Source organism: Netta rufina (genome assembly GCF_964035555.1).
Source record: "Netta rufina genome assembly, chromosome: 1".
Lineage (NCBI taxonomy): Eukaryota > Metazoa > Chordata > Aves > Anseriformes > Anatidae > Netta > Netta rufina.
The window spans coordinates 1,006,960-1,021,872 of record NC_140123.1 but is presented as its reverse complement, the minus strand read 5'-3'; the positions used below and the strand labels follow the sequence as shown (position 1 = coordinate 1,021,872).

General features: G+C 69.5%; 1 protein-coding gene across 1 annotated transcript; it reads right to left on the bottom strand.

Annotated features, from left to right (window-relative positions):
* Nucleotides 1-6,049: 6,049 nt before the first annotated feature.
* STARD10 (StAR related lipid transfer domain containing 10) lies at nucleotides 6,050-13,294 on the bottom strand. Its single transcript, XM_084296911.1, has 6 exons — nucleotides 13,107-13,294; nucleotides 7,846-7,993; nucleotides 7,519-7,622; nucleotides 7,108-7,225; nucleotides 6,607-6,659; nucleotides 6,050-6,503 (listed from the first exon to the last, which is right to left on the bottom strand). Exons 1-6 carry the CDS (start codon nucleotides 13,266-13,268, stop codon nucleotides 6,276-6,278), a joined length of 813 nt encoding a protein of 270 aa, XP_084153037.1. The 5' UTR covers nucleotides 13,269-13,294; the 3' UTR covers nucleotides 6,050-6,275.
* Nucleotides 13,295-14,913: the final 1,619 nt, after the last annotated feature.

The window sequence follows — 14,913 nt, the reverse complement described above, 5'->3', positions numbered from 1 at the left end:
CCTTTCACCGCTGCCGAGTCAAATTAGTTCGGCAGCAGCAAGGGTTTCGCTTTGAGAAGGTGAATCTGTTTCATTTTCAAGCTTTCACGGCGGCGGGCAAGCCAGTAAACACAGCATGCAAATAACATTCAAACACGCCAGGCCCTGGGCAGCCTCCTGATACCAAGTTCTGTCTTGCAAAGTCAGCAAAAGCCGGGGGTGGAAGAGGTTCCTCAGAGCCCCTGCTGCTGCCAGCGATCGCAATCTCAAAGTGCTCCTCGCGGCAGGCTGCTGGAGCTGCCTTTCAGCTCCTCCACACCTCTCCTCCCTCCGGGGCTGCCAAAACCGTGCGTGGTGGGAACCGCCTGGAGGTGGCTGGGCACGGCGCGGCGGGCATGCATGGACAACCAGGGTGTGCACGGCACGGCGGGTGTGCACAGATAATCGGGGTGTGCACAGTGGTGAGGGTGTGCACAGATAATCGGGGTGTGCACGGTGGTGAGGGTGTGCACGGACACCCAGAACTGGGACCCCCTCAGTGGGGTGCACAATCGGGGTGCGCAGGGACGATCGGGGTGCGCATGGCACCGCGGGTGTGCCCGGATAATCCGGGTGTGCACGGCACGGCGGGTGTGCACAGGGAACCAGGGGGGGGTGTGGACAACCAGGAGCGTGCACAGACACTCGGGGTGTGCCCAGGGGTGAGGGTGTGCAAGGAGGATCGGGGTGTGCGTGGATGACGGGGGTGCGCGCGGCGCTGCGGGTGCGCGTGGATAATCGGGGTGTGCGTGGCGCTGCGGGTGTGCACAGGCAGCCAGGGGTGTGCAAAGACAATCGGGGTGTGCACAGACAGCCAGGGGTGTGCACAGACAGCCAAGGGTGTGCACGGACATGAGGGTGGCAGCTCGGCAGGGGAGCCGAGCCGTGGTCGTGCCGCGGTGCGCCCCGCTCCCCATCCCACGGCATGGGCAGCTCGGGGGCTCCAGGCCCCGCCAGCAGCACCCAGGAGGCGTGAGGAAGGTGATGAGGAGGGCAGGGGGCACCCTGAGGGGCTCCCTGCCCAGTTCCCACTCGCAGTGCCGGTGCCGTGGGGCCCTCATCCCACAGCTGGAAGTAAAACCTGGGAAGGCGAAGCGTGCCCTGGGCTGCAGCACGAACGGGGAAACGCGCGGCCCCCGCCTCCCCCGCGGCCCCAAAGCTCTCCTTCCTCCTGCCTTGCACCAACGGGACGGATCCAGAGCCAGCCACGTCCAAGGGATGTGTCCCTCGGCCCCAGGAGGCGTTTACCCCGCAGGAGATGCTGCGGGGAGTGGGTATATAAGGCAGGTGGGGCAGCATTTGGGGTCTCCCTCTTGCATTCGCCACCAAAGCAGTCCCTGAGGGAAATTTTCTGGGCTGAAACGAGGGCAGAAACCCCCCCTCTGCCTCATTTCTCACGTGCCAAATGTGGGGCAGCGTGCTCTTTGCACCTCGCTGCAAGGCAGATGAGGCTGACCCCCGGCTCCCGGCCTCCCCTCCCCGGGGATGGGGACGGGGATGGGGACGGCGCGGCCCCAGCTGGCTCCCAGGGCCCCTTCCAGCCCCGTTACCGTGCGGGCAGGCGCCGTCCCCCCGCGGTGCCTGACACACTTTCTGCCTCCTGCAAAAATAGGTCAGGAAACCGGGCCCCGTCCCGCCGGGTCCCTGCGATGCCACGAGGGGGCTGCACCCACCCCAAATCCCTTCTTGGGGATGGGACACGGCGTGGCACCGGGTGCCACCCGCATCCACGGCACCCAAGGATCAGGACGAGCCCTTGCCACCAGGACCCCGCAGATAGGGCTGGGTTTGGGGCACGGGATGCATCCCTTGGGATGCCCCACTGCCTGCTCCCTGTCCTCCTGATGGTCCCAAAGGGCCCCGACCTGCCCGTGGTGGCCCCGTGGGGTGCTCCTGCTTTTTGGGGGGGGGGCCCTGCAGGGCCTCGTCCACCCCACGCACTCAGCACCGCCGCTGCTGCACGAAACCCGCCGGGACCCGGCTTCGGCTCCCCACGAGTGGGAAGTGAAAGCTGACCCAGGCAGCTGCACCGGGACCCCTGGCTGCCTTCCTCCTCCTCCTCTTTCTCCTCCTCTTCCTCCTCTTCCTCCTCCCTCCCCCTCTGTGCAGTCCGGGGCCCCTGTGCCAAACCGTGTGCCTGGAGAGGGCCAGCTCTGTGGGGTGCAGCAGCACCGCACCCCTGTGCCAAAAAAAAACTGTCCCCAAGGCACCCCTGTCCCTGAGCCACCCCTGTCCCCGAGCCACCCCTATCCCTGAGCCACCCCTGTCCCCGAGACGCCCACCCCCGAGTCACCCCTGTCCCCAAAACGCCCCCTGCCCCATGCCAGGCACCGAGCGCCGGCTGGCACCGGGGACGCCCCCTTTCCGCCCCAAAACCACACACACCAGCTTTACAACCCCCCCCCTGTGCACGGCGCCGCCTCTCCTGCAGCTTTGGGGTGTCCGAGGGCTACCCCTGAGCACCCCCAGGGGGGCAGCATCACCACCACCACCCCCCCGTTGTGCTCACGGGGAGGGGACACGGGGCGCGGGCACCGCGGGGTGGCACGGCGGCGCTTCCAAACGTGCCCCCAGGTATTTTTAGAGGTTTTTAGAGGTTTTTAGGGTATTTCTATGCAGCAGGGCGTAGCAGCAGACCCCACAGCTCAGCATCGCCGGGGACACCCCCCTGGGGTCCCAACCTCGCCACCCCAGAGCCCCCCCCCCCAGCCCCAGAGCCCAGCACCTCCTGCACCCAGGCGATGGGTCGCACCCTGGCCACCCCCTGTAGGATTTCTCCTGCTGCCCCGGGGTTTTGGGGCTCTCGCTGAGCCTGGCTTTAATCGCCTGGGGGCCCCGATGGACACCTCCCCTTTTGGGGACCCCCCTGCCCACGGGGATGAGCCAACAGCCACCACCGGAGCCCGGCACCAGCCGCTCTCGCTTCCCCCTGCGGTGCCCGGGGGGGGGGGGTCCAATTTCTGCCTCTTTGGGGGATCGGCAGAGACATCCACGGGGCAGGGAGGGATCCCGAAACCCTCCCCTGCCATAAACGACCCCTCCCTGGTGCCCTCTGATCCCATAACAGCTCTGGGCAGCCTGGCACAAAGGGTCCCGAGGTGGCACCGCAGCCCTGCGGCGACCCCAAACCCCCCCCCGTGGCACCGAGAGGGGGGACATCCCCCAGCCACACACCCCCCGAGCATCCCCCCACTGGCCCTGGGAGGGGGCAAAAAGCAAATCCCTGCCCAGTTTGGGCTCTGGGATGTGCTGGGGGGTGAGCTGGGAGGTACTGGGGGTGAACTGGGATATGCTGGGAAGCCTCCAGCCGGGCGCACGGCCCCGCGGTCACCGCGCTGCGCACCTTCGGAGCACGGATGCAACCATCCAAAACCTGCCCCAAAAACCTGCCCCATCCCAAACCTGTGCCCCCCCCCAGGAGCTCACCCGACCCCCAGCTCGGCACGGCACGAGGAGCAGAAGCAGCAGCAGCAGGAGCAGGAGGAGCAGGAGCAGAAGGAGAAGCAGGAGCAGCGCAGGACGAGCAGGGTCAAAGCTCGGGGCGCACGGGGTGGGGGCAGCGCCCAGCACCCCAAATAGGGGCGCAGGGAGCCGAGCAGGGTGGGGGGCACCCCGATACCCCGGGGGGGGCACCCCGATCACCCCGATACCTCGGTGTCCTGGCAGCAAGTCGAGGTTTCACCGCGGGTGCCGCCGAGGCGCAGCAGCTCCGCCAGGCCCAGGCGCGTTCCCTGGCTGCCTCATGGAAACGGGAGCCGAGGGGAAAACCGCAGGGACTTTCCCAAAAAAAAAAATAAAAAATTAAAAAAACAATTAAAAAATAAAATGGGCCGGGCTGTCGTGCTTGGGTTTGGTGTTTTTTTATTTTTTTTTTTTTCCCTGCCCACCCAGTTCTCTTCCCAAGGGGGAAAAAAAATGAAGCGCGGTGGCGCGGGGACGCCCGCACCGGGGTCCCCAGTTTGGCACCGGGACCCTCCTCGCTCCTGGGGGGCCGGATCCTGCCCTGGGGGGGGTTGAGGGGGGGGTCCCGCAGCCCCTCGCCCCCAAGCAGCAGCCGTGGTGCCCTCCCCGTGGCCACCCTCCAGCTTGGGCAGACAATGCCCCTTTCATCCCGCGGGGACATGGGGACATGGGGACACGGGGACGGGGACACGCTCGCCGCCAGCCCCCCCACGGCCCCTCCTGGCTGCTCCACGCCAGGGTGGGTGCCCCCCTCGGGGGGGTCCAAGCCAGGGGGTGCCGCCCCCTCCCCAAAAAGCGGCTCCGTTCCCTGCCTCCCCCTGCCCTCAGCACCCCGCTGCGTGCCGGATGCGCCCCCCAAGCACCCAGCCCCGCTCACCCCCCCCCCAAAAACCAATCCCTGGGAGCACCAAGAGGTAAAAAGACCCCAAAAACACCCCCGAGGGGTTCACCCCCCCCCCCGTGCCACCCTCGGCTCCAGTTTTGCTCCGCTCTTGCTCCACACGGGGGGGGGGGAGCGGCGCCCGCTCCCCTTTTAATTAGGTCCTATTATTAATGAGCGTGGGGGAGGCCGGGGGGGGGCAGCGGTGGGGGCCGCACCTGGGACCCCCGTGGCGCCCCCCAAGCCCCCCATGCGGGGTCTGGGGGTTCCCAAACCCTCAGCATCCCCCCCCCCCCACAAACCTCCCCCCCCCCACCTCGGCCGAGCCAGGAGCGCTCACCCCAAATCTTTTTGCGGCAGATTTCACTTTTTGCTTTCTTTTCATATTTTTTTTTCTTTTTTTTGCTGTTTTGGAGCAATTTCGCAGCCGGGAGCAGGAGGGGACGGGGCCGTCTTTACGCGCGACCCCCCCCCACCTCCAAAGCCAGCACCGGAACGGGCTCGGCGCCCCCCCAACCCCCCAAAAAAAAACCTAAAATCCCCCAAAACCCCCCCAAAACGCCGCAGCCCGGGGGGGGGGGCCGGAGCTGGCCCCGGGGGCCGCCCCCCCCCGCCCAAACTTGGCCAGGAAGTGACCGGGACGTGGAGGGGGGGGGGGAGCGCACGGTGCCCTTCGGACCCCCCCCCCTCCCTGGGGGTCCCCCCCAGCTCTCCTGGGGCTGGGGGGGGGGGGGGGGAATTTTGGGGAGGTCCGGGGGGGTCCGGGGGGGGGCGCACTGACCTGGCCGTGCCGCTGCGGGCGCTCCCGGGGGCTCGGGGGGGGGGAGGAGGAGGAAGAGGAGGAAGAGGAGGAGGAGGAGGAGGGGGAGGAGGCGGCCGAGCCCTTCCCACGCTTCCCCCCGCGCACAGCCCCCCCCCCACCGTGAAACCCACCCCCCCCCGGAGCTGCTCAACCCTTATCAGCCCCCCCCGAGCGACCCCGAGGCGCCCCCCACCCTTTTATCCCCCCCCCACCCCGTCCCCGTTTTATGGTGCTCGGAGTCCCCGAAACCCCAAACGCCCCCCCCCAAAAAAAAAAAAACAAACCCAGCCCCCGGGGGGGCCCTGGGGGTGTTGGGGGGGGGCAGCGAAGACCCCCTGGGGGGGCTCGGGTGGTCCCTGCCCGAGCTCACCACATGTTGGGGGGGGGCACACGGGGATGGGGAGGGTCCCATGGGGATGGGGGGGGGGGGCAGGATGGAGAGGCGACCCCCCCGCGCCCGAATTGTTTGTTTTATTCCTAAAGAACCCGCGCCGGTACAAGGTACAAAACCTGCCCCCCCCCGCGGGGGCACCCGCAAGGGGTCACACACCGAGCCCGGGGCCCCCCCTCCCCGAGAAAACAGCTTGGGGGGGGGGCGGGGGGCAGAAACCCCCAGGGCCCCCCCCTCTGGGGGTGCTGGGGACCCCCCCAAACTCCCCTCTTTATGCTTGGACACGCCAGGAGCCCCCCAGCCCCCCCTGGACATGCCAGGAGCCCCCCCTAAAGCACAGGACCCCCCCCCCCCAAGCAGAACAGAGGGGATGGAGCCCTGCAAGGAGCGGGGTGGTGGCACGGGGGGGGGGGTCCCCTCCTCCCCTGTCCCCCCCCCCAGGGCTGAAGGGCACTTTGGGTTCGCCACCGATGGGGACAGCAGCATCCAGGGGGGGCCCAGCTGCCACCCCCAGCCTGGAGAGAAGGGGGGGGAGGCACAAAACGCCCCCCAACCCCTCCTGACCCCCCCCTCTCCAAGGAGCTGGGGGTGCCCGGCACGGCTGCGGACCCCGAGGCAGAAGCGTGGGTGCGTGCGCGCACGCGGGTGCGAGAGCTGCGGCGGGGAGAGGAGGGGGGGGACACACAAAAAATAACCCCCGGGGGGGGCTCGGGGGGGGGTCCTCAGTTAACGCTGTCCTCGTCGCTGGCCTCGCCGCGGTCGTCTTTGGTCTCGGAGAGGGAGCTCTCGTCGATGTTCTCCAGCGAGGCGGCGTGCTGGATGGAGAGCTCGGAGAGCGCCAGGGCGGGCAGCGTGCTCTGCTCCGGGAACAGCCAGGGCTTGAGGCCGGGGTTGTGCCGCTGCTTCCAGTCCGGGTACTTGAGGCACGCCTTGTACATCTTCTTCATCGCCTGCCGTGGGCGCAGCGGCGGGTTGGAGAGGGCGCGGGGAACAAGCAAGGGGCCCCTCGGAGCACGAACACCCCCCTCCCCCGGACCCCGATACCCGACTCACCTTGGGGGCCAGGAACTGCGAGGATTTGTTCACCACCCATTTCGGCAGGGAGCCTGTGGAACGGAGACGAGAGGGGTCCCCGGGATGAGGCCGGCACCCCCCGGGGGTCGGGGGGCTCCGGGACCCCCCAGGCAAAGGGGTGAGGGGAGAGGGTGAGCGGGGAGGGTGCAGGGAGAAGGGGGTCGGTGCGCCCAGTTTGCTCCAGTTGCACCCAGGGGACCCCAGAGGGGTGCCCCCCGGGTTCCCCCCTTGGTCTTTTCCCCTCCTGGTGCTGCCAAATTTAAGATTTCAGCTCCTTGGGCACAGCCAGGGATGTTTCAGGGGAACAATCCCAAAATGTCCCGAGTGGTGTCACCCCAGTGCCCCAACTGGGACCAGTATGATGACTCCAGCCCCCCCGCTGCCCACTTTCTCCAACGCCGCTCCCCGAATCCGCCCTGCCCGCACCCACCCGTCCAGGCTGAGCCCCTCGGGGTGGGGTTATTGGGGTCCCCCCCTCACCTTTGGGGTCCACCTGTGCCAGGTAGGTGATGGTGCAGCTCTTGGCCCCCTTCCCCTCCACCAGGTAGCCCGTCTGGATGGACACCGCACGCACCATGTCCTTACGGGGTGGGTATTTCTGCAGGGGGGGGGGGGACACGAGGAGGATCAGGGGCAGGGCACCCACAACGGCTCCCCCAGAACACGCTGGCACCCACGGGATCCCACCCCGAAACCCCCACCCCAATGGGGACACCGGGGGAGCCGCGGCACCGCGGGGTGCCAGGCGATGCGCTCCACCACCTCCCCCTCCCGGGGTCCCTCTCCAAGCCCACCCCAAGCCTCTTCCCAGGCTCTGAGCGACCCCAGAGCCCACCCAGCCCCATAGCACCCCCCCCCCCAGGCCGCCCCCCACCCCCAGCAGGCGCTCACGGGGTGCTTGACGGAGTAGTTCATGATGATGTAGTCGGTGCCCATGGGCAGCCAGGAGCGCAGCGTGACGACGTCCCGGTTCTTCAGGGGCTTGGGGCACTTCCCTGGGGACAGCAGCGGTGGGGGGCCAGGGGTGAGACCCCCACCCCCCCCCCCAGGCATTCATCCCAGCCCCCTCCCCACCTCTGCGGGTGCCAAATCCCTCCCAAACCAAGCTCCTCACCGTGACGCCCCCGGCACCACGAGCGCACCCGGGTCCCCACCGAGCCCCCAGGTGCTGCTGGCACCCCGCCGCCCCCCCTGCCGGCCCCGTGGCCCCCTCCTCACAGGCGTAGTAGCCCACGTCGGCGTTGACAGTCAGGCGGCCGATGTCGAAGGTCTCGATGACGTTGGTGTCCCACTTCTTGCGGTACTCGATGTCGTGCAGCACGTCGTACAGCGTCTCCGCCGCCACGTCCTTGCACTCCATCCTGCACTGCAGGGGCGGGCGGCTGAGAAACCACCCTGGGAAGGGGGTCCACAGGCACCCAGCACCCCCAGGAGGGTGCAAAGGGGCAGCAGCCCCGCTAGCAAAGCCCCCCGCTGTGGGGTTGGGGAGCCCCCCAGCCCCTCAGAGCTCCCTGCGCATCCCCAGCGCCAAGCTCCGGTGCCCGCAGCCACGGCGCCGCACGCATCCCCGGCTGCTGCTCGCTCCCCGAGGGCAGGGGGCTGAGGGGAAGCCCCCCCAGACCCCGCTAGCAGCACCCCCAGCAGCTGACGGCCCCATAAAGCAGCAAAACCCGGCCAGAGGAGGCGGCACGCAGCGCTCCCCCCCCCCCACCCCCCCGCCTGGCTCTGCGTGACGCGCCGCGAGCTGCGTTTGGGTGCTCACAAAACCCCTCTGCTGCCAGGCAGGAAAATGCACAAATCACCCGAGGGGAGAGCCCACCAGCGGGGCGGGAGGACAGCCGAGCTCTCCACGCACAGCTCGGCCCAGTTTGCCCCAGTTTGGCCCAGTTTGCACCCCCCCCCCCCCCAGAGCCACCGTGGTGCAGAGCTCTGCACCGGGATGCCCGCGGTGCTGAGGGTACCGGGGGTCCCTTCCCACCTTGGGGGGTTTCTTCCCTCCTCGCCTCCATCCCGGGGGCACGGGGGGCAGCTGGGGGCAGCCGCAGCCTCGCCGGCCCCGTGCCCACCGCGGGGTTGGGAGCAGCTCCAGTAACCATGGCAGCCAAATCCTCGGCAAGAGGAGGAGGAGGAGGAGAAAGGCAAAGCTGCCATCGGCGCAGCGGGGCTGCCACGGGACCCCCCCGGGGGCGGTCACAGCGGTGCCCCCAAGCAGGGGGAGGCTGCGGGGTGCAGGGGGGTGCACCCATGGGTGCCAGGGCAGGAGCTGGGTGAGGCTGAGGTGAGGTTCCTGGGGTGCTTCCCAACACGTCCCGGGGCGCACTGAGAGCCACGGCAGGGCTGGGGGGCTGCAGCACGGGGGCACCCCAGGCACCCAGCACCCACGGTGCCAAGGGACACGGACCCGGGAGCACCCATGGGTGGCCAAGCAGCACCCAGGAAGGTCCAACCACATCGGTGGCACTTGGCGTGGGGCAGCCACGGTGAGCACCGAGCACCCTGAGGGGTCACCAGCACCCCGTGCCCTTCAGCCTGTCCCCTCAACAGCACCAACCATGCGAGGAAGAGGAGGAAGAGGAGGAGGAAGGAGGGCTCAGGGTGAACCATGGGGCTGCCCCAGCGCCCTGGGGTGCACAAACCGAGGTCCCCCCGGGGAGGAGCAGCGCGTGCATGGGGCGCAGCGAGCAGGGGGGGCTTCCTCGGGTGCCGTGCCCTCTGCCAGGCCCCCCACGGCACTGCTCCTGCTGCTTTTTGCTCCTCGGGTGGCAGCAGCCCGTGGTGACTCAGGGCCTGCCCGCGCTGCCACCGTGACACCCGTGTGGCACGCGGTGCCACCGGCTGCCGTGACTCACCGGGGCCACCGGGACGCGGGGCAACACCGGGGCCCCCCCCTCGGGAAGGGCACGGTGCCACCCGGCGCCGTGCGCCCCAGCCCTGGGTCAATATTGACTCTGGGTGTGCGTGGCCAGCAGGAGGAGGAGGAGGAGGAGGAGGAAGCAGGGCCAGGAGGGAGGCGGGCGCAAGGCATTCAAGCGGCCGCCTGTGCCGGGTGCTGCCCCGCTGCGCTCCCAGACCCCAAAATTTTGGGGGGGCAGCCTCAAAAAAGGGGCTCTCTGGGGCAGCCCCTGCACGGCAGGGTGGCTGCAAAGCACCCGGTTTGTGTCCTTCCTGGGGGACCCTGAATTTTGGGGTGCACCAGGAGAAAAAGCTGCTGGGTCTGGGGGACGAACCAAGCACAATCCAGCTGTGGGGCTGGAGGCAGGGACACCCAAACGTGCCCCAGCCTGTGGGGTAGGAATGGAGCCAGCAGGTCCCCAGGGGGGTCCCCCACCCCACCAGGGGCTGCCCCCAGGGTGCTGGGGCCAATTTGGGGCTCCCCGGCACTAAAAAGTGTGGATGGGGGTGGAGGGGAGGAGGGGGGACCTCGCTGCTGTGCGCGGCCACCCCACGGGAGCACGTGGAGATGATGGGGCCGGAGCCTTCCCTGAGGTGCCTGGCGTTGGGATGGGGGCTGAAGGGGGGAGTCCCGGCTGGATGGAGGGGGAAAACCCAAAACTTTTACTGCTGGGGAGGTCACAGAGTGGGGGGGAGGGACGCGGAGGGGCTGTGGGGTCTCTCCAGCCTCAGGACTCAGCTGGATGCAGCCCGGAGCACCCCGACCTGGGGTCAGCTGGGTGGGCAGGCCCCCAAATTCCCGACCCGAATTAGCTGTGATCCCGTGATCCCAGAACAAGGCAGAGCTCGAGGCGAGCCCCTCGCTGGGGGGGGGGCACCAGAGGTCCCCTAAACCCACTGGTGGCACCTGCAGCCCTCATCCTGCAGAAACCCAAACAAGGGGCTGAGGCCAGCAGGTCCCCACCACTTTGGGATGGAGAAACCCCCCCAGGGCCATTCCCAACCACCCTCCCCTGCCCCAGGCGCTCACACAGCCCACCCAAAGCCTCACAGGCGGGGGCTGCTCCTGCCCGGACCCCCCCAGCCCCAGCTTTGCGCTGCACCCACGGGGTCACCGATGACAACGGAGATCTCCCCGTCTCAAGGTGACCCGAGCCGGATCCGCGGGAATAAATAAATAACGAGCAGCAGCCCGGCCTCACGGGGACAGCCAGCGTGTCCCACACCGTTTTGGGGTCTCTGTGACCCCCCCCCAGGACAAATTTCCAGCCGGCCCCAAGGCTCGGCACCGCGCGGCACCGGCTCGCTGCGCCTCCAGCCTCCAGCAAGCAGGTTGGGCGAGCCCGGCACCTGTGAGGGAGAGGGGGGGGAGCCCCGGGGGGGGCCTCTTCAAAGCGGGGCGAGACGTTCGGGTTTCATTTAATTACAGAGCAGGAGAGGGAGCAAACAATACCAGCCCCGGGAAGGCTTTGGGAAGCTGAGGAGCGCGCCCCTGCTCCTCCCGGTGCCACGTCAGCGGCCACCGGGCACGGAGGGGACGGCAGCGGGGTCCCCGGGGGGGTGGGTGCCCGGTGGCACCCCCAAATTGGCAGCCCTGGTGCCACCGGGCATGGCTTCTGCCCCTCCTGCGGGAGAAGCAGCCGGGGTTTTCCCAGCAGGATCCGTGCAGCAGGGTGCTGGGGGCAGGACGCCGGGGCAGGGGGGCGCAGGGGGCCCCGCGGCGAGGACCCGAAGGTTCGGGGAGGGAACGTGGGAGAGGCGCAGGTGTGGGGCAGAGGCGGTGACCCCCCCCAAAGGGCAAATAGGGACCTTGGCCCCGCTCCCCCAGCCCCCAGGGTGCTGCTCAGGGCTCCCCGTGGCGGCGCGGGCGAGGTTCCGGGTGCCGAGCACCCATGGGAGCGTGGCGTCAGCCCCGGCCAGGACATCCTGGTGCGTGTCCCGTGCGGCTTCCCGGCTGAGCTCATCGGCACGGGCAGACGTGGCACCTGGGGATTGTCACCCGGGGGGCAGGGCAGGCGGGGGGGGGGCAGCCAGGAGCAGCACCTAAGCACCCAGCCCCCCCCGGCACCACGGCCCCGTCCTTCCCCAAAATCCCTCGGCCCGCACCAGACTCCCCCTTTTCCCATCCCACACCAAACCCAAGGACGTTTGGGGGGGGCAGCAAAGCCAGCAGGGGCTGGGGGGGGGACACACGGTGACATTTGTAGACCAGGCAGCTGGATCCACAGTGTGTGTGGGGGGGACTGGGACATTGCGCTCAGCCTGGTGCCAACGGGGACCCCGCAACCGGGACCCCTCCAAACTCCTGCGTGTCCCCAGGGCACCGCAGCCCCCGGGGAGCAAACAGCACAGACACAGCCGCCTGCAAACCCCCCCCCCGGGGCCAGGGCCCCCCCGGCGCTGCCTGTTTGTGCTGCCAGCAGGCCGCGACGCCACCGCCACCTCCGCTCCCACGCCGTCCCCAGGGGGGTCCCCACCAGCAGCCAGCGCCGTCCCCCCCCCCCCCCAAAGCACCGGGGGAAGTTTTCCCTTGGATTTCCCAGCGCCTGGCACCTGCTGTGCCCACACTGTGCCCCCCCCCTCCCCAAAAAGCTGCTCTCCTGGCATCTCGCCCCACAGCCCCCTGCGCCCCCAGCAGCTCCTGGCCAGCCCGGATGGGGACACAGCAGGATGGGGACACGGCGGTCCCCTTCCCACAGCCCCCCCCACACACACAGTGAGACTTGGGGGAGTTCTTGGGGTGGGGGGGCACAGCCCCACAGCCCTGCTGTCCCCAATTGTCCCTGGGTGAGTCCCCACAGGCCCCCTTGTCCCCAGGGAACCCTACCCGTCCCTGCCCACCCCAGGGTGCCACTTGTCCCACTTGTCCCGGGGTTCCCACTCCCCCCTTGGGGTCCCTGCTCCCCCCACGGGCACTGCACCACCCAAGGGTCCCCTCCCCACGCACCCTAAGGTGCTGGTCACCCCTGTGTCCTTGCTTTCCCCCAGGGCCCCCAGGTCCCTGCGTGAGGGCTCCCCCCAGGGTCCCCACTCACCCCGGGGCCCCCCATTTGCCCCAGGGTGCTGGGCTCCCCCCTGGGTGCTGGGCTCCCCCCTGGGTGCTGAGCTCACCCCAAATCCCCACTTGCCCTAGGGTCCCCACTCCCCCCAAGGTGCTGCATCACCCCAGGGTCCCTACTTGTCACCAGGTCCCCGCTCACCCCCCCAGTCCCCACTCCACCAGGGGACCCCCCCGGTGCCACGGGGACCTCCCTTACCCCCAGAGTCCCCACGTACCCCAAGCCCCCTCCACTCCCCCGCAGCGCTGGGTCACCCAGGGGTCTCCACTCCCCACTGAGCCCTCGCTTGTCCCCACTGCCACTGCGCACCCTTGGGGTCCCCAATCACCCTTGGGGTCCCCAATCACCCCTGGGGTCCCTGCGCCACGGGGGTCCCCTGCGCCATGGGGTCCCCGGTGCCACGGGGTGCGCGGTGCCACGGGGATGCCCAACGGTGCGCGGGGTACCCGGTGCCAAGGGGTGCCCGGGGGTGCCCGGGGGGGGGTGCCAGCTACCCGGGGGTGCCCCCCCCCAGCCCCTCGGGCTCACCTTGATCTTGTGCAGGGAGCGCTCGGGCTCCAGCAGCTGCACCCAGACGGCCACCCCCGCCTTGCTGTAGCTCAGGCTCCAGCCGCGCTCGCACTCGCACTCCGCCCGGAACGCGCGGAAATCGCGATCGTCGGGGATCTGCACGCTGTCGCGGCCCGACATGGCCCCGCACCGGCCTTAGGGGGCGGGGGGGGGGGGGGTCGGGGGTCGCCGGTGCCGGTGCAGGGGGCTCGCGGCGGCCCCTACGGCGGCGGCGGCATCCCCGGGGCGCGGCGCCGCCCGGTGCGCGGTGCGCCATGGGCCGGGGCGGGGCGCGCGGAGGGGCGGCACCGGGGGCACGGGGGGGTGAAGGGGGGGGGGGCACCGGGATGGGGGGGGCACCGGGAGTACCGGGGGGGGAAGGGGGAGGGAGGGGGAGGGCAACGGGAGTACCCGGGGAGGGGTATCGGGGGGGTATCGGGGGGGTACCGGGAGCACCTGGGGGGTACCTGGGGGGGGTACCGGGAGCGCTGGGGGGGTACTGGGGATGGTGGAATTGGGGGAGGGGGTGGGGGGTACTGGTGGTGGCACTGGGAGCACTGGGGGGGGCAGGTATTGGGAGGGAGGGCACCTGGAGCGCTGGGGGAGGGGGTACCGGGGGCACCGGGGGGGCACCAGGAGCACCGGGGGGACACCGGGCGGGGGTACTGGGAGCACTGGGGGGGACACTGGGGATGGTGGAACTGGGGGATGGGGTGGGGGGCATCGGTGGTGGCACTGGGAGCACTGGAAAGGGGGCACTGGGAGCACCGGGGGGGCACCTGGGGAGGTACTGGGAGCACTGGGGGGACACTGGGGATGGTGGAATTAGGGGATGGGGTGGGGGGCATCGGTGGGGGCACTGGGAGCACCGGGAAGGGGGCACCGGGGTGGGGGCACTGGTGGGGGCATCAGCAGGGGGGGGCACCAGGAGAAGCGGGGGTCACACCAGGAGCACTGGGGCTGGCACTGGGAGCACTGGGGGAGGTTGGGAGGTTGCAGGGGGCACCGGGGTCGGCACCAGGAGCACCGAGAGGGCACCGGGGGGGGGAACAGGGAGCACGGGGACATGGGGGGCTGGGTGCCCCCAGCCCTGCAGCAGCGTTGCGGCGCCGCAGCACCTCGCCAGGAGGGCAGGCTGCCACCAGCAGCTCCAGGGCTGCCAGGAGGATTTTTGGAAAGGCCGGGGCTTCCCGGGGCGGCTGGGGAAATGCTGCAGACTCAGGATTTCTCCTCTCTCTCTCCCTCTCTCCCTACTTAGCAGCAGAGAGGAAGCCTCTTCCCAGCTCCCGCTGCCCTAAATAACCGGGGAGGTGGGGGCGGAACGGGGCCGCTCGCCGCAGCGCCGTGGGGAGATGATGCTCCGGCAGCACCCGGGGGGGGGACAACGGGTGCAGCCCCTTCCCGGGGTGCTGTACCTGGAGGAAAAAGCCCGTGTGTGGGGAAACGGGGACAAAACGCCCAGCAGAGGGTCCGTGGGGACGTCCCCCGGCGCACGGTGGCCTGGGCGCAGAGGTTTCTGACCCACACGACGCCCTGGGTGATGTCAGGGCTCAGTGCTGCTATTTTGGGCCAGGGAAAAGAAGCCGAGGAGCTTTCTGTCATCATACAGAGCCCCGTGGGGATCCCCCGCTGGCTGCGGGGCTCGGGGATGAGGCTGGGGGTCCCCATCCTGCTGCAGCCCCGCTTCGCTCGCGCCAACACAGAGGGCACGGAAAGGCAGGGACGTGGGGCAGGGATGGATGTGGGGCAGGGATGGATATGGGGCAGGGAGCAGCTGCCCCACACC

Excerpts from the sequence above, each read along its gene's own strand:
- STARD10 (XM_084296911.1), bottom strand. The coding sequence starts at position 13,268 with ATGTCGGGCCGCGACAGCGTGCAGATCCCCGACGATCGCGATTTCCGC. Across the intron at positions 7,623-7,845 it reads CGACGTGGGCTACTACGCCT|GGAAGTGCCCCAAGCCCCTG; the intron begins GTGAGGAGGGGG and ends TGCTGTCCCCAG. Across the intron at positions 7,226-7,518 it reads ACTACTCCGTCAAGCACCCC|AAATACCCACCCCGTAAGGA; the intron begins GTGAGCGCCTGC and ends CCCCCCCTGCAG.